Source organism: Melospiza georgiana, chromosome 29, assembly GCF_028018845.1.
Source record: "Melospiza georgiana isolate bMelGeo1 chromosome 29, bMelGeo1.pri, whole genome shotgun sequence".
Classification (NCBI taxonomy): domain Eukaryota; kingdom Metazoa; phylum Chordata; class Aves; order Passeriformes; family Passerellidae; genus Melospiza; species Melospiza georgiana.
In genome coordinates, this window is record NC_080458.1 from 5,172,600 (window position 1) to 5,196,748 (window position 24,149).

The following is a 24,149-nucleotide window of genomic DNA, read 5'->3' on the forward strand; positions in this document are numbered from 1 at the left end:
GGGCTCGCACCGGCACCCACCCGCAGCCCTTCCCCCGGCCCGGGAGGAACCCAGGGCCGAGCCGGGGTCTGCTCCAGCGCGGCGCTCCCGCCTCCCCCGCCCCGGTTCCCGGCCGGGCCGGGCCGTGTCCACGCCCTCGGGCCTCCGCCCCGTCGGGGCTCCCGGGGCTGAGGTCAGCGGCCGCGGGGAGGCCCCGGGGCGCGGCTGGGAGGGCCCTGCCCGGAGCTGTGCCACCAGCGGCGGGGCGCAACCGCGGCCCTCGCCTCCCCCGCTCCATCCCGGCACTCTCCGGTGCTCGCACTCGCTGCCTGCTGCCCCGAGCCCCCGTCCCCCCCATCCCCTCTGTGCTGCAGCCCGGTGCTCGGGATCCCCCCCCCAGTTCTGGGGTGCCGCTGGAACAGTTCCCGCAGCCGTCGGGGCGCCCGGTGCTGCTCGGCGCCCCCGGTACCTGCCTGGGAGCGGGGGGGCATCCGTTCTGTCCCGCGGCGCCGAGCAGGGACGGACAAACGGACGGACGTGGGAAGCACCCGCGGGTTCCCCGCGCCCCGTCCCGTCCCCTGCCCAGCCTGCGAACACCGGGGCAGCCTCGGTACCGACCATACCGGCACGGTGCGGGGGTGCTCAGCCTGTCCCCCCGTTACGGTGCGGGGGTCCCCGTCCCCAGTGAAACACAGAGACCCCCCCAAACCGGGACGCTGCGTCCCCGGTGCTCACGGTGGGGGCGGAAGAGCCGGGACCCCGTTCTCCCCTTCGGACTCGGCTCTGCCCCCCCCGGTGCGGGTCCCGGTGCCACCAGGACGGGGCTGATGGCGGGGTGGGGGGGGGGGGGACACATGGGGACCCCCCCTCAGTGTCCCCCCCCCTCAGTGTCCCCCCCCTCAGTGTCCCCCCCTCACTGCTGCAGCCGTTGCCATGGTAACGCCCGGTGCCTCTCGCCATTGCACCCCCCGCTCCCCCCCCCCCCCCTCCGCCGCTCCCCGTGCGCGCCCCCGGTCCCGGTGTGGGGGGGGGGAGGTTGCGGGAAGCGGAGCGGGGCGGCGGGAGGGGGGTTGGGGGGGGGTTAACCGGGCGCTCTCGCGAGATCGGCGCGCTCGGGGCCTCCGCTTCCGGCGGCGGGAGCGGTGCAGAGTCAGCGGCGGCGGGGGCGGAACCGGCACCGGCACCGGCACCAGGTGCGGGGGGCCGCCCGCCGCTCGGGGCTGCGGGGCGCGGGCATCGCCGGGGGGTGCGCGGGGATAACCGGGGGGCGATCAGCACCGCACCGGCGCGGGGGGGGCTGCAGCCAGTACCGGGGTGCCCGGTGCGGCGGGGGCGCGGAGCCCCGGTGGGTTGGGGTCGTACCGGGCGGCGCGGGGGGATGCGGTGCGGTGCGGCGGGGGCGGGGGGCGATGCGCGGGGGGGGGATGGAGAGGAGGGGGTTTGGGGGCGCGTTGTGATGGGGGGCTGGTGAAGAGGGGGAGCGGGGAATTGGGGGGTCCCGGGGGGGCGCGGGGGATGCGCACGGTGCGGGGGAAGGGGCGCGCTGCGGTTCGGGTTGGGGGGGGCGGGGGTGATGTGGCCTCCCCCTCCGGCGAGGTTGCGGTGATGGGGGCATCGTGCGGAGGCTGGGTCGGGTCCGGTCCGGGGGGGGGGCTCTGCTCTTCTCGAGGGGGGCGACAGCTGTGCCTCAGTTTCCCTCAGTGCAGCGCCCTGCGCTGTCCTTCCGCAGGGTGCAGCGGGGGCCGGCTCAGCATCCCCCGAGCTGCACGCACCCACACCCCCAAACAGTTCACAACCCCCTCCCCACCCCCTTTCATGGGGTCCCCCAAACCCTGCATCCCCCCCCAGGACACGAGGATCCCCGATTTCCCCCCCCTGCTCCGAGCACCGGGGAGCCCTCAGCTCCACCCCTGCAGATTTCAGGGCCTCCCCCAGCCTGCCCCATGCCCCCGCAGGATCCGGCCTCGGAGCCAGCGCCGCCGTCACCATGGGCAACATCTTCGGGAACCTGCTGAAGAGCCTGATCGGCAAGAAGGAGATGCGGATCCTCATGGTGGGGCTGGACGCTGCTGGCAAGACCACCATCCTCTACAAGCTCAAACTGGGCGAGATCGTCACCACCATCCCCACCATCGGTGGGTGGGCTTGAAGGGGGAGGGGGGGCGCTGAGCAGAGCCAGCTCCCAATCTGGGCTCCTTTGAAGGGGCTGCCCCGTGCCTCAGTTTCCCTGCACTGTTGCTCCCCGCAGGGTTCAGCGTGGAGACAGTGGAGTACAAGAACATCGGCTTCACCCTGTGGGATGTGGGTGGGCAGCACTAGGGCCCAGAGTGGGGTGACCAGAGCCAGCACCCCAAAATGGGGTGACCAGAGCCAGCACCCCAAAATGGGGTGACCAGCACTAGGGCCCAGAATGGGGTGACCAGGGCATAGCGCCCTGGAATTGGGTGACCAGAACCAGCACCAGGGCGCAGAATGGGGTGACGAGAACCAGCACCCCAAAATGGGGTGAACAGAGCCAGCATCCCAGAATGGGGTGACCAGAACCAACACCCCAAAATGGGGTGACCAGAGGCAGGGCCCAGAATGGGGTGACCAGAACCAGCACCCCAAAATGGGGTGAACAGAGCCAGCATCCCAGAATGGGGTGACCAGAGCCAGCATCCCAGAATGGGGTGACCAGAGGCAGGGCCCAGAATGGGGTGACCAGAGCCAGCACCTCAGAGTGGGGTGACCAGCACCAGGGCCCAGAATGGGCTCCTTTGAAGGGGCTGGTGGCTGCCCCGTGCCTCAGTTTCCCTGCGCTGTCTCTCCCTGCAGGCTTCAACGTGGAGACGGTGGAGTACAAGAACATCAGCTTCACCGTGTGGGATGTGGGTGGGCAGCACCAGGGCCCAGAGTGGGGTGACCAGGAGTCACCCCGGAATTGGGTGACCAGAACCAGCACCCCAAAATGGGGTGACCAGAGCCAGCACCCCAAAATGGGGTAACCAGCACTAGGGCCCAGAATGGGGTGACCAGAACCAGCACCCCAAAATGGGGTGAACAGAGCCAGCACCCCAAAATGGGGTGACCAGAGCCAGCATCCCAGAATGGAGTGACCAGAGGCAGGGCCCAGAATAGGTTCACCAGAGCCAGCACCTCAGAGTGGGGTGACCAGCACTAGGACCCAGAATGGGGTGACCAGGGCATAGCACCCCAGAATGGGGTGACCAGAACCAGCACCAGGGCGCAGAATGGGGTGACGAGAACCAGCACCCCAAAATGGGGTGAACAGAGCCAGCATCCCAGAATGGGGTGACCAGCACCAGGGCCCAGAATGGAGGTGCCCAGGGCTCCTTTGAAGGGGCTGGTGGCTGCCCCGTGCCTCAGTTTCCCTGCACTGTCTCTCCCTGCAGGGTTCAACATGGAGACAGTGGAGTACAAGAACATCGGCTTCACCCTGTGGGATGGGTGGGCAGGACCAGGACCCAGAACCCAGAATGGGATGACCAGAACCAGCACCAGGGCCCAGAATGGGCTCCTTTGAAGGGGCTGGTGGCTGCCCCGTGCCTCAGTTTCCCTGCGCTGTCTCTCCCTGCAGGCTTCAACGTGGAGACGGTGGAGTACAAGAACATCAGCTTCACCGTGTGGGACGTGGGCGGGCAGGACAAGATCCGGCCCCTCTGGAGGCATTACTTCCAGAACACCCAGGGTAGGTGGCTCGGGGCACAGCGCGGTGGGGACTCGGGGAGCAGCACGGGCAAGCCCTGACGGTGCCCCCTGCTCTGGCCAGGGCTGATCTTCGTGGTGGACAGCAACGACCGGGAGCGGGTCAACGAGGCGCGGGAGGAGCTGATGCGGATGCTGGCGGAGGATGAGCTCAGGGACGCCGTCCTCCTCGTCTTCGCCAACAAGCAGGTGGGTCTGGGGGTGGGGAGAGCCTTGTGGTGGGGGGAGACATCCCTGGGGTGTCGGGCAGCCGTGTGGTGTGGGACATGCTGCGGCATCAGGGCTGGTGTCACAGAGGTGGTGGGACAGAGGCACGGCCGTGCCTGTGGCACCAGGGATGGCGGTGGCCCTTGGAGTCGTCTCCATGGCACCAGGGATGGTGGTGGCCCCCAGACCCATCTCCGTGGCACCAGGGATGGTGGTGGCCCTCAGACCCATCTCCACGGCACCAGGGATGGTGGTGGCCCTCTCTTTGGCACCAGGGATAGTGGTGGCCTCCAGACCCATCTCCATGGCACCAGGGATGGTGGTGGCCCTTGGAGTCGTCTCCGTGGCACCAGGGATGGTGGTGGCCCTCTGTGGCACCAGGGATGGTGGTGGCCCCCAGACCCATCTCCATGGCACCAGGGATGGTGGTGGCCCTCTGTGGCACCAGGGATGGTGGTGGCCCTTGGGGTCATCCCCATGGCACCAGGGATGGTTGTGATCCCCAGGGAATTCCAGTGGCATCAGGGATGGTGGTGGCTCTTGGAGCCATCCCCATGGCACCAGGCAAGGTGGTGGCCCTCCCTGTGGCACCAGAGATGGTGGTGGCCTCAGGGGTCATTCCCATGACACAGGGATGGTGGTGGCCTCAGAGGTCATTCCCATGTCACAGGGATGATGGTGGCCCCCCAGGGTCATCTCCATGGCACCAGGGATGGCGGTGACCTCCAGACCCTACCTTGTGGCACCAGGGATAGTGGTGGCCCTTGGAGTCATCTTCATAGCACCAGGGAAGGTGGTGGCCCTTGAAGCTGTCCCTGTGGCACAAGGGATGGTGGTGACCCCCAGAGCCATCCCCTGGCACCAGGGATAGTGGTGGCCCTCCCTGTGGCTCCAGGGATGGTGGTGGCCCATGGAGTCATCTCCATAGCACCACGGATGGTGGTGGCCCTCTCTCTGGCACCAGGGATGGTGGTGGCCCCTGGGTCCATCCCCATGTCACCAGGGATGGTGGTGGCCCTCATGGCCATTCCCAAGACACCAAGGATGATCTTTAACCCAGCTCTGTCCATCCCTGCGGTGCCAGGGCTGGTGTTTAACCCAGCTCTGTCCATCCCTGCGGTGCCAGGGCTGGTGTTTAACCCAGCTCTGTCCATCCCTGCGGTGCCAGGGCTGGTGTTTAACCCAGCTCTGTCCATCCCTGCGGTGCCAGGGCTGGTGTTTAACCCAGCTCTGTCCATCCCTGCGGTGCCAGGGCTGGTGTTTAACCCAGCTCTGTCCATCCCTGTGGTGCCAGGGCTGGTGTTTAACCCAGCTCTGTCCATCCCTGCGGTGCCAGGGCTGGTGTTTAACCCAGCTCTGTCCATCCCTGTGGTGCCAGGGCTGGTGCCTCACATCCCCCTGGCACATTCCCCCTCCTCCCTGCAGCATCAGGCCTGCTGATGCTCCCCTGTGGCAGAGCTGTGCCCACTCCCATGGCATCAGAGCTGGTGCCAGCCCCCGTGGAGGGGCATGGAGGGCTGGCATCCATTCCTGTGACACCCCTTGTGCTGCTGCAGGACCTGCCCAACGCCATGAACGCAGCGGAGATCACGGACAAGCTGGGGCTGCACTCCCTGCGCCACCGTAACTGGTACATCCAGGCCACCTGTGCCACCAGCGGCGACGGGCTCTACGAGGGCCTCGACTGGCTCGCCAACCAGCTCAAGAACAAGAAATGAGGGGGGGTCTCCTCTGTGCCCCCCCCCCCGGGCCATGCCAGGGCCCCCCCCCGGCCGCCCCCTCCCCGCCCCGGTTGGGTTTTGCTTTCTTCTGGCACCGGTTGCTGTGGGGTTTTTTCGCCTTTTTTTGGGGTCCCCCTGGTTCCCCTCGGATCTCGTGTGTGCGTGCGTGGAATTAGAGCTCTATATAACGCCCAGGGGGGGGCAGGGGCAGAGCCCTGGCAGGGTGGGATGGGGGCTGGGGGCAGCCACCTCAGCACTGCCCTGCCTTGGGGGGGGGACCAGGGACACCCCGTGCCCATGCATGTCCCCTCCTGCACCCCTCGCCTTCCTCTGGACCAAATGTGGGGGCAGCAGGGCCGTGGGGAGGGGGGGGGGATTGGGATTCTACACCTCCTCCACCCTCCCAGCACCCCCTCCCAGCCCTGTTTGCCCCCCCCCCGGGCATTCCACACGTCCCCCTCCATGTCACTTCGAGGCAGGTCTCCTTCCCGCAGCGTGACCCTCGCAGAGGTGGCACTGCCAGGACCTCTGTGGTCCCCTTTGGCCGTGCCCTCCCACCTCACCCTGGCCACCTGCCCCCCCCCATGCCAGCATAGTGATTGTATGTCCCTGCCCCCTCACGGACGGACAGTGTCCCCCCCCCCCGTGCCCCCCAGCCCTTCCCCAGCACCGTATTTATACCCCTGGTCTGTGCTTGGTGTGACGTGTCGCTGCGGCTCTGCCCTGTCCAGGGACGTGTGTTCTCAGCCCCCCCAGCCCCCCACCACCCCCCCCCGAGCCTGAGACGGTGGGTGACCTCCCCTGACCCCCCCCCCCGACCCCCCCCCTTGGATATTAAACATGTTTTATGTAGCTCTGCCCCTCGGCTCTTCTTCCGTGGGGGTCCCGCCGAGGGGACGGTGATGGACAGCCCTGGGCTGGCTTTAATTAGAAAGAGCTTAACGGGGACGGGGGGGGGGGGTGAGGGGGGGCTGGCAGGGGGTGAGGGGGGGTAGGGGGGGCTCCCCCCCCTTCCCAGGCTCATCTTGAGGGGAATATTGGATGAAATGGTAAATCCCATTAGTGCTAATCCCAGCTGGGGCGTGGGGACGGTGCCAGCGCTGGGATGGGCGCGAGTGGGGCTTGGCCCCCCCCCCTTCTCCTTGTTGTCACCCCCCCCCTGCATGGGTTTAGGGGGGCTGAGTGGCATTTGGGGCCAGCACTGCCATGCCATGCCGTGCCATGCCGTGCCATGCCGTGCCGTGCCCGTGTCCCCTCTGGATGGTGGCTGGAGGGGGGGTTTGGCCACGTCTGTGTCATTGGGGGGCTGTGGTGGGGGGTTCCTGGTGGGTGAGAGCTGCAGAGACAGGAGTGGGGACCAGAATGGGGTGACCAGAACCGGGGACCAGAATGGGGTGACCAGAACCAGCACCCCAGAATGAGGTGACCAGAGCCAGAACCAGGGACCAGAATGGGGTGACCAGAGCCAGCACCCCAGAATGAGGTGACCAGAGCCAGCACCAGGGACCAGAATGGGGTGACAAGAACCAGCACCAGGGACCAGAATGGGGTGACCAGAACCAGGGACCAGAATGGGGTGACCAGAACCAGCACCAGGGCCCAGAATGGGGTGACCAGGGCCAGCACCCCAGAATGAGGTGACCAGAGCCAGAACTAGGGACCAGAATGGGGTGACCAGAACCAGGGACCAGAATGGGGTGACCAGAGCCACCACCAGGGCCCAGAATGGGGTGATCAGAACCAGCACCCCAGAATGAGGTGACCAGAGCCAGAACCAGGGCCCAGAATGGGGTGACTAGGGCCAGCACCCCAGAATGGGGTGACCAGAACCAGCACCCCAGAATGAGGTGACCAGAGCCAGAACCAGGGACCAGAATGGGGTGACCAGAACCAGCACCAGGGCCCAGAATGGGGTGACCAGAGCCAGAACCAGGGACCAGAATGAGGGGACCAGAACCAGCACCAGGGCCCAGAATGGGGTGACCAGGGCCAGCACCCCAGAATGGGGTGACCAGAGCCAGAACCAGGGACCAGAATGAGGTGACCAGAGCCACCACCAGGGACCAGAATGGGGTGACCAGAGCCAGAACCAGGGACCAGAATGGGGTGACAAGAACCAGCACCCCAGAATGAGGTGACCAGAACCAGAACTAGGGACCAAAATGGGGTGACCAGCACCAGGGCCCAGAATGGGGTGACCAGAGCCACCACCAGGGCCCAGAATGAGGTGACCAGAACCAGCACCCCAGAATGGGGTGACCAGAACCAGCACCAGGGCCCAGAATGGGGGTGACCAGGGCTCCCCAGTGGGTTGGGGGCTGTGGAGGTGCCATGGGGGTGCTCCAGTGCAGGTGCCCCGTGCCCCACAGTGGGTTGGGGACCATGGAGATGATCCCGGGGAGCCACCCTGGGCATCACCGGGGCTCTGGGAGCTCCACCGGGGGCTCAGTGTGGCTCACCGGGACTCCCCGGTGGGCGGGAGCAGCGGAGCCGGCCCCGGTGCGTTCCCAGCGGCGGCACCGAGGGCTTTGTGTGCCCAGGGCTGACCCGGCGGCCCTAATCCCATTAACGGCCCGGGCCCCGCCGCCAGCCCGGCTTCCCCACCTCTCGGCAACCGAGCCTGGTATGTGGGTGCGCCGGTGGGGCCGGCGTGCCGATGCCGTCGTCCGGGAGCTGCACCGGGCGTCGGCATCGCATCCGTCCCGGAGCGGCACCGGCGCCGGTGACAGCAATGAGGTGCCAACCATCCCCGCGGGCACGGGGCGGGGGATCCCGGCTGCCCACCGTGTGCCCCACGGAGCGGGGGCATATCCTGGGTGTCCCCACGGACGGGTTTGCTGGGGCCGGTTCCGTTCCACCGGGCTCGGTGTCACTCGGAAGAGCGGCGGAGGTACCGGGAGAAGGAGAAAGAATGACCCGGAGCCGCGGGGTGCTGGAGAAGGGGTCGGGACCCGGGGAGCGGTCCTGGGCCCCGGTGGGTGCCGGTTCCCCGGGCTGTGCTGCCGCCTGCTGGCACCGGGGATGTTACCGGGGTGGGCCGCACCCAACCGGTGCTCGGGACGCGTTCCCCGGCCCGGACCCTCCGGTTTGACCCCGCGGTCTCTGACCCTCACCCGGAGTCCCCGGGCTGGGGCGGACTCCGGGGTCCCCACGGAGCACCGGGCACCGGAGCAGCGGCCGGTGCTGAGCATCCTCCCGTCCCCCAGCCCCACCGGGGAGGCGCCGGTGCCCGTCCCGGGGCCGCTCTCGGTGTGGGGGCGGTCCCGGGGGCGGGGCCCGAGCTGAGGGGGCGGTCCCGGTGCCGGTGTCCGTTCCTCCGCCGCCAGCCCGGCCATGCCGTTCCCCGCCGCTCTGCTCCTCTTGGCTCTGCTGCTGCTGCCGCCGCCGCCGCTCTGCCGCGCCGCCGAGAGCGAAACCGAAAGCGGCGCCCGGGAGCTACGGCTGGAAACGATCGTGAGCCCCGGGAGGGGAAACGGGGGAACCGGGGGGAACCGGGTACCGGGGAGCCACGCGGCCCCCTTGGGCAGGCTGAGACCGGGGCAGGACCGGCAGGGACCGAGAGGGACCGGCGGGACACCGAGCACCGGCGGGAGGCTCGGGGGGCACCGGGGAGCCCGGCCTGGGCACGGGGCGGGGGAGGAGGCACCGGGAGGCCCGGGCTGCGGCGGGAGCGAGCCACGGGGCACCGGGAGGAGCGGGCTGGCACCGGAGGGCACCGGGAGGAGCGGGCTGTGGCGGAGGAAGGCGGCGCACCCAGAACCGGGGGCCCGGTTGGGAGTTCGGCTCTCGGGGGGCTGCGGGGACCCCGAGGGGAGGGGGCTCGGTGCCGGTTCTCCGTGCCGGTTCTCCGTGCCGGTTCTCCGTGAGCTGCCCGTTGCAGGTGGCCCCTCCCGAGGGCTGCACGGAGCTGTCGGCGCCGGGGGACACGGTGCACATCCACTACACGGTGAGCACGGGCGGCAGGAACACGTCAGCACTGCGCTCCCGGGGGGCGGGGCGGGGCGGGGGGCACCGGCACCGGCAACGGCAACGGCAACGGCACCGGGGCGGTACCGGGGTGGGAAATGGGGCGGTACCGGGGTGGCACCGGGGCGGTACCGGGGTGGGAAATGGGGTGGTACCGGGGTGGAACCGGAGTGAGCGGAGGGGTGGTACCGGGGAGGGAAATGGAGCAGTACCGGGGTGGTACCGGGATGGGAAATGGGGTGGTACCGGGGTGGTACCGGGGGTGGTACCGGGGTGGTACCGGGGTGAGAAATGGGGCGGTACCGGGGTGGTACCGAGGGTGGTACCGGGGTGGTACCGGGGTGGTACCGAGGGTGGTACCGAGGGTGGCACCGGGGTGGTACCGAGGGTGGTACTGGGGGTGGTAGCGGGGTGGTACCGGGGGTGGTACCGAGGGTGGCACCGGGGTGGTACCGAGGGTGGTACTGGGGGTAGTACCGGGGTGGTACCGGGGTGATCCCGGGGTGGTACCGGGGTGGTACCGGGGTGAGCGGAGGGGTGGTACCGGGGTGGATATGGGGGCTGGAGAAGTTGGAAGGTGCCATGGTGTCACTGAAAATGGCATGGGGACAGTGCCAGGATGGGCTCTGGGTGGCACCTGGAGTGGCACAGGGGTGTCACTGAAAATGGCATGGGGACAGTGCCAGGATGGGCTCTGGGTGGCACCTGGGGTGGCACGGGGGTGACACTGGGGCTTGCATGGGCATGGCTGGCATTGGGATCAGCCCGAGGATTACCTTGGCATGGCCCTGGGACCAGAGTGACCTGGAGTGTACCAGGACTGGCGTCAGCACAAGGGTGGCACAGGGGTGGCACAGGGACTGGCATCAGCACAGGGGTGGCACAGGGACTGGGATCAGTACAGGCATGGCACAGGGGTGGCACAGGGACTGGGATCAGCACAAGGGGGGCACAGGGATGGCACAGGGACTGGCATCAGCACAGGGGTGGCACAGGGATGCCACAGGGACTGGCATCAGCCCCAGAGCAGCACTGGGACCACGCTGGCAGCCAAGTGCCACCATGGCAGGGGTCACCATGGCAGTGCCCCCCTCACAGGGCACCCTGGAGGATGGCCGCATCATCGACTCCTCCCTCGGCCGGGACCCGCTGCAGGTGGAGCTGGGCAGGCGCCAGGTGATCCCTGGTGAGTGAGGGGCACGGGGGCAGCGGGGCTGGGGGGCACCGGGGTCATGCCAACCAGCCCCGCTCACCCTCACCCCGCTGTGCCACAGGGCTGGAGCAGAGCCTGCTGGACATGTGTGTGGGGTAAGTGCGGGTGGGGACACGGGGGTGGCACTGTCCCCTCTCCAGTGTCCCCTCCTCGGTGTCCCCTCCTCAGTATCCCCTCCTCAGTATCCCCTCTCCGGTGTCCCCTCCCCAGTGTCCCCTCCTCAGTGTCCCCTCCCCGGTGTCCCCTCCTCAGTGTCCCCTCTCCGGTGTCCCCTCCCCAGTTTCCCCTCTCCAGTGTCCCCTCTCCAGTGTCCCCTCCTCAGTGTCCCCTCCTCGGTGTCCCCTCTCCGGTGTCCCCTCCTCAGTGTCCCCTCCACAGTGTCCCCTCCCCAGTGTCCCCTCCCCAGTGTCCCCTCCCCGGTGTCCCCTCCCCGGTGTCCCCTCCCCGGTGTCCCCTCCTCAGTGTCCCCTCCCCAGTGTCCCCTCTCCAGTGTCCCCTCCTCAGTGTCCCCTCCTCAGTGTCCCCTCTCCAGTGTCCCCTCCTCAGTGTCCCCTCCTCAGTGTCCCCTCTCCAGTGTCCCCTCCTCAGTGTCCCCTCCTCAGTGTCCCCTCCCCGGTGTCCCCTCCTCGGTGTCCCCTCCTCAGTGTCCCCTCCTCAGTGTCCCCTCTCCAGTGTCCCCTCCTCAGTGTCCCCTCCCCAGTGTCCCCTCCTCAGTGTCCCCTCCTCAGTGTCCCCTCTCCAGTGTCCCCTCCCCAGTGTCCCCTCCTCACTGTTCCCTCCCCAGTGTCCCCTCCTCAGTGTCCCCTCCTCAGTGTCCCCTCTCCAGTGTCCCCTCTCCAGTGTCCTCTCCTCAGTGTCCCCTCTCCAGTGTCCCCTCCTCGGTGTCCCCTCCTCGGTGTCCCCTCCCCGGTGTCCCCTCCCCAGTGTCCCCTCCTCAGTGTCCCCTCTCCAGTGTCCCCTCCCCGGTGTCCCCTCCTCAGTGTCCCCTCTCCAGTGTCCCCTCCCCAGTGTCCCCTCCCCGCTGTCCCCTCCCCAGTGTCCCCTCCCCGGTGTCCCCTCCCCGGTGTGCCCAGCACAGTTGGTGGCACCAACACTGTCACCATGGCAGGGAGAAGCGCAGAGCCATCATCCCCCCTCACTTGGCCTACGGCAAACGGGGCTCGCCCCCAACCATCCCAGGTGAGGGCGGCCCTCAGTGGGCCTGGGGGGTCTGTGGGGTCTGTGGGGTCTCTGTGGGGTCCCTGTGGGGTCTTTGAGGTCTCTGTGGGGTCTCTGTGGGGTCTGTGGGGGCTCTGTGGGGTCTGTGGGGTCTCTGTGGGGTCTCTTTGGGGTCTCTGTGGGGTCTCTCTGGGGTCTCTGTGGGGTCTCTTTGGGGTCTCTTTGGGGTCTCTGTGGGGTCTCTGTGGGGTCTCTTTGGGGTCTCTTTGGGGTCTCTGTGGGGTCTCTTTGGGGTCTGTTTGGGGTCTCTTTGGGGTCTCTGTGAGGTCTCTTTGGGGTCTTTTTGGGGTCTTTTTGGGGTCTCTTTGGGGTCTCTTTGGGGTCTCTGTGGGGTCTCTGAGTTCTCTGTGGGGTCTCTTTGGGGTCTCTGTGGGGTCTCTTTGCGGTCTCTGTGGGGTCTCTGTGGGGGCTCTTTGGGGTCTCTTTGGGGTCTCTTTGGGGTCTCTGTGGGGTCTCTGGGGTCTCTTTGGGGTCTCTTTGGGGTCTCTTTGAGGTCTCTGAGGTCTCTTTGGGGTCTCTCTGGGGTCTCTTTGGGGTCTCTCTGGGGTCTCTGGGGTCTCTTTGGGGTCTCTGTGGGGTCTCTTTGGGGTCTCTTTGGGGTCTCTGTGGGGTCTCTTTGGGGTCTCTGTGGGCTCTGTGGGGTCTCTTTGGGGTCTCTTTGGGTCTCTGTGGGGTCTCTGTGGGGTCTCTCTGGGGTCTCTTTGGGGTCTCTCTGGGGTCTCTTTGGGGTCTCTGTGGGGTCTCTGTGGGGTCTCTGTGGGGTCTCTTTGGGGTCTCTCTGGGGTCTCTCTGGGGTCTCTCTGGGGTCTCTTTGGGGTCTCTTTGGGGTCTCTGTGGGGTCCCTGCTCAGGCCGTGCCCCCCTTGCAGCTGACGCTGTGCTGCGCTTCGAGGTGGAGCTGGTGGGGCTGTCCCGTGCCAGTTACTGGCAGAAGGTGCTGAACGAGGTGGTGCCACTGCTGTGCCTGGCACTGGTGCCAGCGCTGCTGGGCCTCATTGGCTTCCACCTCTACCGCAAGGCCAGCAGCCCCAAGCTGTCCAAGAAGAAGCAGAAGGAGGAGAAGAGGAACAAAGCCAAAAAGAAATAAAACCTTCCCCCCCTTTTGGCATCTGTGCCTGCTCTTCCTGGCACAGGGATGGGCACAGGGCAGCGGGAAGGGGCTGTGATGATGGGCACAGGGCAGGGGAAGGGGCTGTGATGGGCACAGGGCAGGGGAAGGGGTTGGGATGGGCACAGGGCAGCAGGAAGGGGCTGTGATGGGCACAGGGCAGTGGGAAGGGGCTGTGATGGGCACAGGGCAGCAGGAAGGGGCTGTGATGGGCACAGGGCAGTGGGAATGGGCTGTGATGATGGGCACAGGGCAGTGGGAATGGGCTGTGATGGGCACAGGGCAGTGGGAAGGGGCTATGATGATGGGCACAGGGCAGGGGAAGGGGCTGTGATGGGCAATGGGAATGGGCTGGGATGGGCACAGGGCAATGGGAATGGGCTGTGATGGGCACAGGGCAGTGAGGAGGGGCTGTGATGGGCACAGGGCAGGGGAAGGGGCTGGGATGGGCACAGGGCAGTGGCAAGGGGCTGTGCACCCCTCAGCTCCCTGCCTGCCCCAGGGCTTTGATGGGTCCTGTCAGGTTACAGACTCAATAAATCCCAGAAATAACATCCTGGAGCACATTTTCAGGCAGTTTTGCTCTTTTAAGGCATATCCAGGAAATCCCTGTGTCCCCAAACACCAGGCAGGGCTGCCAGGGAACCTCAGCTGGGAAAGGAATCCTGGTGGTTGGTTGACCCCTCCCCAGAAACTCTTGGGGTGCACCATGTCCAGTGTCCCAGAAATAACACCCTGGAGCACATTTTCAGGCAGTTTTGCTCTTTTAAGGCATATCCAACAAGTGACAGTCCCTGAGTCCCCCCAAACACCAGGCAGGGCTGCCAGGGAACCTCAGCTGGAGCTGGTGGAGCCACGAAGAGGGATCCTGGTGGTTGAGCCCTCCCCATGCCCAGTGTCCCTGAGCCTGGCTCACCCCATCATTTCTGGGGATGAGGTTTTTGCTTGGTGGCAAGGAGGGGATGGGGATCTTTGGGCACCCTCTGGTGGATTGTAGCCCCCGCCAGGTACTGCTGGAGGAGCCTCCTGAGCTCCTGGTTCCTGGCTGCCAAGGCTGCCCGTGCCTTCTCCAGCCCCTTCTCCTCCAGCTTGGCCTTGTTGAACCTCTGCCAGAACCTCTCCAGCCCAATGTAGTCCTTCATCACCTGTGGGGAGGCAGCAGGGCGATTTTAGGGTCTCCATCCTGCCCCAAGCACCAGCTAGGGGATCCCCAGAGCTGAATCACAGCCTGAGGATGGCGGTGGTGCCTCCTCACCCGTGCCAGGGGCTGGCTGGCCGTCTCCTCCAGGACCATGCGGGCTTTTTGCTGCTCCAGCTCGCCCAGCGAGGAGGGGTAGAAGGGCAGCACCTTCTCCTCTTCCGTCTCCAGCCTGCGGCACAGCTCAGCCAGGCGCAGGAGGCGCTGAGCCTGGTGGGGACATCAGGAAGGGCAGGTGGGTGTGGGATCTCAGCACCTCAGGATGGAGGTGCAGAGTGGCTGAGATCACCCTTGGGGGGCTCAGGAGTCCTGGAACGTTGGCTGGACTTTGATCCTACACGGGAGACGACACCTGTATGAGGATGGGAGGATTTCACTGGGTGAATGGTGGAGGGATAAGTTAATTAGAGTGTGAAACACAGGGTTTAGGATTTCTGTACAGTGGGGTCTAAAGAAGTAAGATGGAGGAATTGGGGCGTGTCCTGTTCTTCTTCTTCTTCTTCTTCTTCTTGGCCTCCATCTTCTGTGGTGATGGTGGCACTTTGGGATTGGGTATTACTAGAAGTGCACCGGTTAATAAGGGGAGAAAGTATTGGGGAAAAATGATAAATATTGTATACGTAATTCTGAGTATAAAGATAAGTGACCGCCCCGGGGGCTCGCAGTGTGCTCATGGCTGACATGCTGTGCAGACCTCTGTTGGGCTGAAAGAAAATCTTTTAGATAAACAATTAATAAACACCGAGACCGAGACAAGATCTAAAGTCTCTCCTCATCCTTTGAAGCGCCGGGCTGTCCAAAGCCACCCTAGGCCTTTCCAGGCCACCTAAACAGCCGAAAAACCGACAGGTGGGGACGGACAGCAGGACACAGCGGGGGGAACATCAGCGGTGCCCAACTCACCTTCTCCACCAGCTGCTGCAGCACCTTGAGGGTGGCAGCGCACTGGGAGCAGAGTGTCACCAGGTGGGTGTGAGCCGTGGCGCCGGCGCCGCTGATCTGAGAGCGGAGCTTCTGGAGTTTCTGCTGGGCGTCCTCGCGGTCGCCGCGGATGCGCTGCGTCTGCTCCTCGCTCCGGCGCAGGTGAGCCGCGATCTGCGCCCGAGTGGCCGTGACCATGTCCTGGGGAGAAACGGCGGGGAAATGTTCCTGGGGGGGAAATTCCTGCTGGGAAAGGGTGGCTCAGGTTTGGGATGGGGGAAAATTCTTTCTTGGAATAGGGGAAAATTCCTTCTTGGAACGGGGGAAAATTCCTTCTTGGAATGGGGGAAAATTTCTCCTTGGAATCGGGGAAATTCCTTCTTGGAGTGGGGGAAAATTTCTTCTTGGAGTGGGGGAAAATTTCTTCTTGGAATGGGGGAAAATTTCTTCTTGGAGTGGGGGAAAATTTCTTCTTGGAATGGGGGAAAATTCCTTCTTGGAGTGGGGGAAAATTCCTTCTTGGAGTGGGGGAAAATTTCTTCTTGGAATCGGGGAAAATTCCTTCTTGGAACGGGGGAAAATTTCTTCTTGGAAAAGGTGGCCCAGCTTTGGGATGGGGGAAAAATCCTTTTTTGAAAGGGTGGCCCAGCTTTGGGATGGGCTGTTCGGGGCACTGGTGGAGGCACCATCCCTGGAAGTGCTCAAACACCACATGGATGAGGTTTAGCAGTGGCCCTGGCAGTGCTGAGAGAACAGTTGGACTTGATGATCTCAGAGACTTTTCCAGCCTCAATAATTCCATGATTCCATGGCTCAGGCACTGCTCCACAAACTCTTGGGGGGCCCCTTCTTAGCCTGGCCTGTTGTCACCTCCTTGCCAGTGCCAGGTTGGGCTTGATGGGTCTCAGAGGCTTTTCCAACCTCAACAATTCCACAATCCCATGGAAAAACGAGTGGGGAATGAGGGGTGACCCCACTCCCACAACCACCCAGCACCCCTGCCAAAACCTGCAGCTTCTCCAGCCTCTTCGCCTGCACGTTGATCTCATTGGAAGTCCTCTCACACTTCTTCTTGAGCTCCTCCAGCTCCACCTTCTTCCTCTCAGTGGCCTGGGCGTAGTTCCTGCGTGCTGTCTGGATCTGCTCCCACAGCCCCTCGAGCCTGGCCCCCAGCTGCAGGCGGCTGTACTGCTGATCCTGCCAGCACTGGGGGGGACACACACGGTGAAAATTGAAATGCAAGATGGTTTTAGTTACATCTGTATGGCAGATTATCTTTGTCAAGTGAGCAGTTTGCTTTATCTCTCTCTTTGAGTGACCACATTCACACCTCCCTCTAGGGGGGCATCTGCTGATAACAGCTATTGAATGTCACTGCATGGCTGATAAGAACTGCAGCATCCCATTGGGAGATGTGAGCCCAGGGGGAGGAGCCAGACATTCCTACCTGGATATGATCTTAGATTTCAAACATTCCTACCTGGATACAATCTGAGATTTCAAACATTCCTGCCTGGATATGATCTGAGATTTCAAACATTCCTGCGTGGATACAATCTGAGATTTCAAACATTCCTGCCTGGACACAATCTGAGATTTCAAACATTCCTGCGTGGATATAATCTGAGATTTCAAACATTCCTACCTGGATACAATCTGAGATTTCAAACATTCCTGCCTGGATATGATCTGAGATTTCAAACATTCCTACCTGGATACAATCTGAGATTTCAAACATTCCTACCTGGATACAATTGAGATTTCAAACATTCCTACCTGGATACAATTGAGATTTCAAACATTCCTACCCAGACATAATCTGAGGTTTCAAACATTCCTACCTTGATATAATCTGAGGTTTCAAACATTCCTACCCAAATATAATCTAGAGGTTTTTGAGACACCAGCATGGTTTCTCCACTGGATTCCCCAGAGGAGCAGCAGCTGCCTCTTCTTCCACTGGATCTTCAGAGGAAGAATAAATCCTTCTCTACAGGATCCCTGCTCCAGCAGAACCACCCCTGACACTGCAGGAGGGCTGAGCCACAATTCCAACTGGACTGATACCAACACCCCGACCCACACGGTGCCAGGGTGGGTTCTGACTCTGTCAGTGTTGTTTTTAGTTCACTGCATTGTTTATTTTATCCTTTTATTTTCTTCCCTATTAAAGAACTGTTATTTCCTGTTCCCATATTTTTTCCTGAGAGCCCCTTAATTTTAAATTTATAACAATTCAGAGGGGCGGGGAGAGTTTGCATTCTCCCTTTCAGGGGAGGCTCCTGCCTTCCTTAGCAGACTCCTGTCTTTCCAAACCAACAGGTTACCCCCAAAACCTCCCCTGCCATCCCTGCCAGCCCCTCCATGCCCCCTTGCCTTGTTTTTGATGTCATCCCGGGCGCTCTGGAAGTTCAGCAAGGCCGCCTGCTCGCTCCTGGCGTGCTCCTCCTCCATGGCCAGCTCCATTTGCTGCAGGACCCAGCTTTCCCAGTCCCGCTGCTCCAGCATGGCCTTCCTGTGGGGACACAAGGCAGGGCAAAAGGGTTTCTTCTATTGTTGGGGGAGATGAAACAGGAAAGCCTTATAAATAAGATTGATTTTGAGAATATGGAAATTATAAGTGAGATTGAAGTGAAAGCAAGTTTAGGTGAGCGGGGGGGTCACTGACAGACAGACACACAGACACACAGACAGAGAGACAGGTGGAGTGTTGGGGGAGATGAAACAGGAAAGCCTTGTGAATATGATTGCCTGGCAAAAGATTTTGAGAATATGGAAACTGTAAGCGAGATTGAAATGAAAGCAAGCTTTGAGATCCCTCAGTTACAGAACAACTGGAAAACAATGGTGTGGCCAGCTGAAGGTGATCCCCTTTTGATGGAACAACACCCTCTGCTCGCAGACAGCTCCAAGGGTCAGAGCAGATCCTGCCAGCTTGGCAGAAGGGGCACAAAGAGGAGTTTTTAGGGTTTAAAACTACTCCAAAGAGGAGTTTTTAGGGTTTCCAAAGAGGAGTTTTTAGGCTTGGCAGAAGGGGTCCAAAGAGGAGTTTTTAGGGTTTAAAATGTAGCACAGTATGGTGATGTAATGATTCTTATAGGCTGTATGGAAATGCTGTAGGATTTGTATCTTGGACTGGATTGGTTAGTGAGAATCAGAATATTCAACACAGAAGAAGATTTATTGTATTGGAATGGAAAGCTCGCTCTCTTCCCCTTTTACTCTCTCAACCTCTCATCCTCTCTACCCCTCTCTCCTCTTAGTCCTGCTCCAGCTGTCCCTGGCAGCTCCCTGCACTTGGCCCTTTGCAATAAACCCCAAGTTCCATGCCCTGGCTTCAGAGATCTCTTGTGTCCGTCTGTCCTGACCTTCCTACCCCCCTGACACTCTTACACTCCAGGACAAAGGCACTGCAGGGTTCCCCATGGCACCAGGGGAGGCTCAGCTCCACTTCAGGACAGCCCATGGGTGCCACTGCTGCTCCATTCCCTTCTCCTCCTGTGTTTTGTTGTGATTTCAGGGTTTACCTCAGAACCTCGGGTCCCTCCCCTGATAATTCCCTGCCAGGTGTGTCACACACCTCTCCTTTCCCCCCCAGCACTGTCTGTCAGTCCTGGAATTCCAGAAGTGATTGGCAAAATTCAAAAGGTGCTTTCCACCCCTGGGGGGGGCATTGGGCCATCCAGGTGTCCTTTGTCCCTTTGTCCCTCCCCTCCTGTACCTGGTGGGTGGGATCCCTACCCTTTCCCTGCCCCTTGCCCCGGGGTTAAAAGGAACAACAACCACGGAATTGGGGACTTCTGTTGGAGCTGTTGCTGCATTCAGAGTGGGCCAGGATAAAGCTCTGGATCCAAACCTGCCATCAGAACCGACTCCTTTTCTTCACCATCACCTTAGAGCTTCTCTGCCAGAGGTAAACCTGAGGTAAACTCCATGAGAGGAAGCTCCATCCTGAGCTGCTGCAGGCCTGGACTTGTGTCCACGTGCCCAGCTGTCACAGGTATATTTTATGAAAAATCCTTTCCTTAGAATTTTTTTCTCCTGAGAAGCTGAGAGGCCTCAGAAATGAAATATAAACAATAATTATCTGCTGCTGTGGAATGCAACAGGTGCACCTGTGATTGGTCTCATGTGGTTGTTTTTAATTAATGGCCAATCACATTGAGCTGTCTCAGACTCTCTGGTCAGTAACAAGATTTTGTTATCATTCCTTTCCTTTTCAAGCCTTCTGATGAATCCTTTCTCTATTCTTTTAGTATAGTTTTAACACATCATTCTCTTTTAACATCATATATATCATAAAATAATAAACCAGCCCTTCTGGAACATGGAGTCAAGATTCTCATCTCTTCTCTCATCCTGGGACTCCTGTCAACCACCACCACACCCAGGTGCAACATCCAGCTGGCCAAAAGTGTCTGTGGGGTGAAAACACCACACATCCAGATAGCCAAAAGTGTCTGTGGGGTATCCAGATAGCCAAAAGTGTCTGTGGGGTGAAAACACCACACATCCAGATAGCCAAAAGTGGCTGTGGGGTGAAAACACCACACATCCAGATAGCCAAAAGTGGCTGTGGGGTGAAAACACCACACATCCAGATAGCCAAAAGTGTCTGTGGGGTGGAAACACCACACATCCAGATAGCCAAAAGTGTCTGTGGGGTGGAAACACCACACATCCAGATAGCCAAAAGTGGCTGTGGGGTGAAAACACCACACATCCAGATAGCCAAAAGTGGCTGTGGGGTGAAAACACCAAACACCCAGCTGGCCTAAAGTGTCTGTGGGGTATCCAGATAGCCAAAAGTGTCTGTGGGGTGAAAACACCACACATCCAGATAGCCAAAAGTGTCTGTGGAGTATCCAGATAGCCAAAAGTGTCTGTGGGGTGAAAACACCACAGTTGCTGCTATTTGGTTCAGCACCAAGGGCCAGGCAAGCTCAGGCACGGCAATATTGATAATTATTCCAACACCCCTTGAATTTCCACACCTCTCAGCCTCAAAGTCGGCCTTCAGGGCGCCCACCTGGGCACTAAAGCCCTGCTCCAGGTATTCCAGGCGGCGGCGCTGCAGGTTCAGCAGTTGGTCTGTGAGGTCCAGGTGGCTGCTCAGGGCTCGGTTCTGCTGCTCCTCTGCTTGCTTCAGCTCCGTCACCAGCGCCTGAGGAGGTTTTGGGGAGTCATTTTTTTTGGGGGGGGGTCATTTGTGTCACCTGGCACCCCTCCTCTGTCACAGATATATTTTATAGAAAATCCTTTTGTTAGGATTTTTCCTCCTGAGAAGCTGAGTGGCCTCAGAAATTAAATATGAACAATGATTATCTGCTGCTGTGGAATGCAACAGGTGCATCTGTGATTGGTCTCATGTTGGTTGTTTTTAATTAATGGCCAATCATAGTGAGATGTCTCGGACGCTGGTCAGTCACAAGATTTTATTATCATTCCATTTTTTCCTTTCCTTTCAAGCGTTCTGATGAAATCCTTTCTTCTATTCTTTTAGTATAATATATATCATTTATTTTAATACATATCTTATATTAATCATATATTTTAATATATATCTTAGAGAAAAATATATTATAAATATAAGATATATATAATATATATCAGAATTTATATCTCATATATCATAATATATATCTCATATATTTTAATATATACCTTGTATTTTTAATATATATAATATATATTATACTAAAAGAATATAATGTAATATATATCATAAAATAATAAATCAGCCAGCCTTCTGATGAATTCCTTACTTCTATTCTTTTAGTATAATATATCCCACATATTTCAATAAATATCTTATATTTATCATGTATTTTTATATATATCTTATAGAAAAAAATATAAAAATATAGTTATATTTATATAAAATATATTTATACTTATGACAAATATAAGATATATATCTCATATACATATATCATATATTTTATATTTACCTTATATTTTAATATATATGGTATATATTATACTAAAAGAATATAATATAATATAATATAATATAATATAATATAATATAATATAATATAATATAATATAATATAATATTTCAGCCTTCTGAAACATGGAGCCAAGATTTTCATCTCTTCTCTCATCCTGGGACCCCTGTGAACACCCCCACACCCCTCCCCACCCTGCCAGCCCCAGAGTTGTGGGATTCATCTGCCCTCAGAACAGAGAGAAGCTGTGAGAAAAGCAAAGGATGTTCGTTGTTTCAAGTCTAAAAATCTGAGTTTCAGGAGAAGATAAAGAGCTTGGTGGATTTCTAAATAGTTATTAAGGATTTTCTTTAATAGTTCTCTGTTTCAGGATTCTGCAAGTCTGTTTCAGAACAAGGAAGGACCACGAGTGCTCCAGATTGCAAGGCAAGATGTATTTATTACCATCTGTATGTCAGCTGTCTTTTGTCAGTGGGCAGTTTGCCTTATCTCTTCCACAATCACTCCTCCCTCAGGAGGGGACATCTGCTGATAACAGCTATTGAATGTCACTGCATGGCTGATAAGAACTGCAGCATCCCATTGGGAGATGTGAGCCCAGAGGGAGGAGCTGAGATTTCAAACATTCCTACCTGGATATAATCTGAGGTTTCAAACATTCCTACCCAGATATAATCTGAGGTTTCAAACTTTGCTACCCAAATATAATCTGAGGTTTCAAACATTCCTACCTGGATACAATCCGAGATTTCAAACATTCCTACTCGGATATAATCTGAGGTTTCAAACATTCCTACCCAAATATAATCCAGAGGTTTTTGAGACACCAGCACGGCTTCTCCACTGGATTCCCCAGAGGAGCAGCAGCTGCCTCTTCTTCCACTGGATCTTCAGAGGAAGAATAAATCCTTCTCTACAGGATCCCTGCTCCAGCAGAACCACCCCTGACACTGCAGGAGGGCTGAGCCACAATTCCAATGGGACTGCCACCAACATCCTGACCCACAGGGTGCCAGGTTGGGTTCTGACTCTGTCAGTGTTGTTTTTAGTTCACTGCATTGTTTATTTTATCCTTTTATTTTCTTCCCTATTAAAGAAAGAGCTGTTATTCCTGCTTCCATATCTTTGACTGAGAGCCCCCTAATTTCAAACTTATAACAATTCAGAGGGAGGGGGTTTACATTTTACATTTCAGGGGAGGCTTCTGCCTTCCTTCCTCAGCAGACACCTCTTTCCAAATCAAGACAAACTGTTACTCCTGCTCCCATATTTTTTGCCTGAGAGCCCCTTAATTTAAAATTCATAATAATTTGGAGGGGTGGGGAGGGTTTACATTTTCCATTTCAGGGGTGGCTCCTGCCTTCCTTAGCACACACCCGTCTTTCCAAACCAAGACAAACTGTTATTCCTGCTCCCATATCTTTGCCTGAGAGCCCCTTAATTTCAAATTTATAATAATTTGGAGGAGTGGGGAGGGTTTAATTTCAAATTTATAACAATTCAGAGAGGGTTTACATCCTCCATTTCAAAGGAGGCTCCTGCCTTCCTCAGCAGACACCTGTCCTTCCAAACCAAGACAACCAGGAATGTCACAGACCAACATCTCCAGGGACTGGACCTTCTCCTGACACTCAGCTGTTTGGATTGAAACCATCAATGTTCTCACAGCTTCTCCCCGTTCAGGGGGCCCGGGAAGAGCAGCCAGAGTCACCTCAATGGTGCCATCCTTGCAGTCCATGACCCTTGAGAAGGTCTGGCTGAGGATCTCGATGTCCTGGCGCAGCTCTTTGTCCTTGGCCTTGCGTTGGGCTGAGCGCCAGAGCGTGCGGACCTTGTGGAGACCCCAGAGGCTGCTCTGCTCCTCCCGGCTCAGCTTCTCCTGTGGAGGGGGAATGGGAGGTGGGAAAGGGGCAGGAAGGGGTTTGGGGCTGCTCTGCTACCAGAGGGTGCAGCAAAACAGGGGCAGCCCCAGCCCTGGTGGGGGTGATGGGGAAAGCTCTTGGGAAATTTGCTGGTGAAAAGGGGTTTGGGGGCTTTAAGGGTGGAGTTTGGAGGGGATCAGGGGAGGTTGCAGTGGCTCAGCTTCTCCTGTGGAGGAGGAATGGGAGGTGGGAAAGGGGCAGGAAGGGGTTTGGGGCTGCTCTGCTACCAGGGGGTGCAACAGAACGGGGGCAGCCCCAGCCCTGGTGGGGATGATGGGGAAATTTGCTGGGGAAAAGAGTTTGGGGGGCTTAAAGGGTGGACTTTGGAGGGGATCAGGGGAGGCTGCAGTGGGGTTCCGGACCTGCATGAAGCGGGTGAGCAGCGCCCTCTTGATTTTGGCCTGCTCCTCCTCAACCAGCGCTTGTCTCTGCAGCAGCAGCAGCTCGGCCTCGGCCGACGTGGGGGCACTGAGTTGGGACCTCGCCATGGCTGGAGGAGGGGACAGGGCAGGAGAGGTCGGGGTGTGCGTGGTGACCCCTCCAGGGCCCTCACCACGGCCTGTTTCCCCTTCCCAGCCCCCTGCACTATGGGGTACCCCACACCCCATAACCTTCTGCCTCCCTCCCCAGGCTCCCCCAGACCCATTTCCTTGCCCCTCCACTTCGGAGCACCCCCAGACCCCACCAACCCCTTCTGGCCCCTTCTCCCCTCCCAGCGACCGCCCAGACCTGTCCCCACCTCCTTCCCCAGGCCCCAGGGCCCATTTCCCTCTGCCCATCCCCACTTCCAGAGCCCTCCTAGCTCATCCCTATCTCCCTCCCACGCTCCCCCAGCACCCACCACCCCTTCCAATGGGGTCTCCCCCCCGCCATCCTTCCCCAATTTGGGGTCCCCCCGGTACCGGCCCCGGTCCCGGCCCGGCCCGCGCGTCCCTCCGGTCTCCCGGCAACGGCCGCTGAGGGGGCGGGGCCTCCGCGGCACTTCCGCCCTGACCCGCGCGGGCGCCCCCTGGCGGCCAAGAGCGCGCTCACGGGGCG

At 59.7% G+C, this 24,149-nt stretch overlaps 3 protein-coding genes across 3 annotated transcripts; 2 read left to right on the top strand and 1 right to left on the bottom strand.

Annotated features, from left to right (window-relative positions):
* Positions 1–1,065: 1,065 nt before the first annotated feature.
* On the top strand, positions 1,066–6,131 carry ARF3 (ADP ribosylation factor 3). The gene is made up of 5 exons (XM_058042197.1): positions 1,066–1,172; positions 1,935–2,114; positions 3,560–3,670; positions 3,752–3,876; positions 5,451–6,131. The coding sequence occupies exons 2-5, from the start codon at positions 1,967–1,969 to the stop codon at positions 5,610–5,612; spliced, it is 546 nt and encodes a 181-aa protein (XP_057898180.1). The 5' UTR covers positions 1,066–1,172; positions 1,935–1,966; the 3' UTR covers positions 5,613–6,131.
* A 2,794-nt stretch (positions 6,132–8,925) lies between these two features.
* On the top strand, positions 8,926–13,114 carry FKBP11 (FKBP prolyl isomerase 11). Its single transcript, XM_058042195.1, has 6 exons — positions 8,926–9,068; positions 9,496–9,561; positions 10,680–10,767; positions 10,856–10,889; positions 11,903–11,973; positions 12,881–13,114. Exons 1-6 carry the CDS (start codon positions 8,949–8,951, stop codon positions 13,096–13,098), a joined length of 597 nt encoding a protein of 198 aa, XP_057898178.1. The 5' UTR covers positions 8,926–8,948; the 3' UTR covers positions 13,099–13,114.
* A 659-nt stretch (positions 13,115–13,773) lies between these two features.
* On the bottom strand, positions 13,774–24,061 carry CCDC65 (coiled-coil domain containing 65). Its single transcript, XM_058042134.1, has 9 exons — positions 24,014–24,061; positions 23,474–23,601; positions 22,901–23,068; positions 20,233–20,402; positions 17,615–17,753; positions 16,247–16,444; positions 15,221–15,439; positions 14,375–14,527; positions 13,774–14,264 (listed from the first exon to the last, which is right to left on the bottom strand). Exons 2-9 carry the CDS (start codon positions 23,597–23,599, stop codon positions 14,040–14,042), a joined length of 1,398 nt encoding a protein of 465 aa, XP_057898117.1. The 5' UTR covers positions 23,600–23,601; positions 24,014–24,061; the 3' UTR covers positions 13,774–14,039.
* Positions 24,062–24,149: the final 88 nt, after the last annotated feature.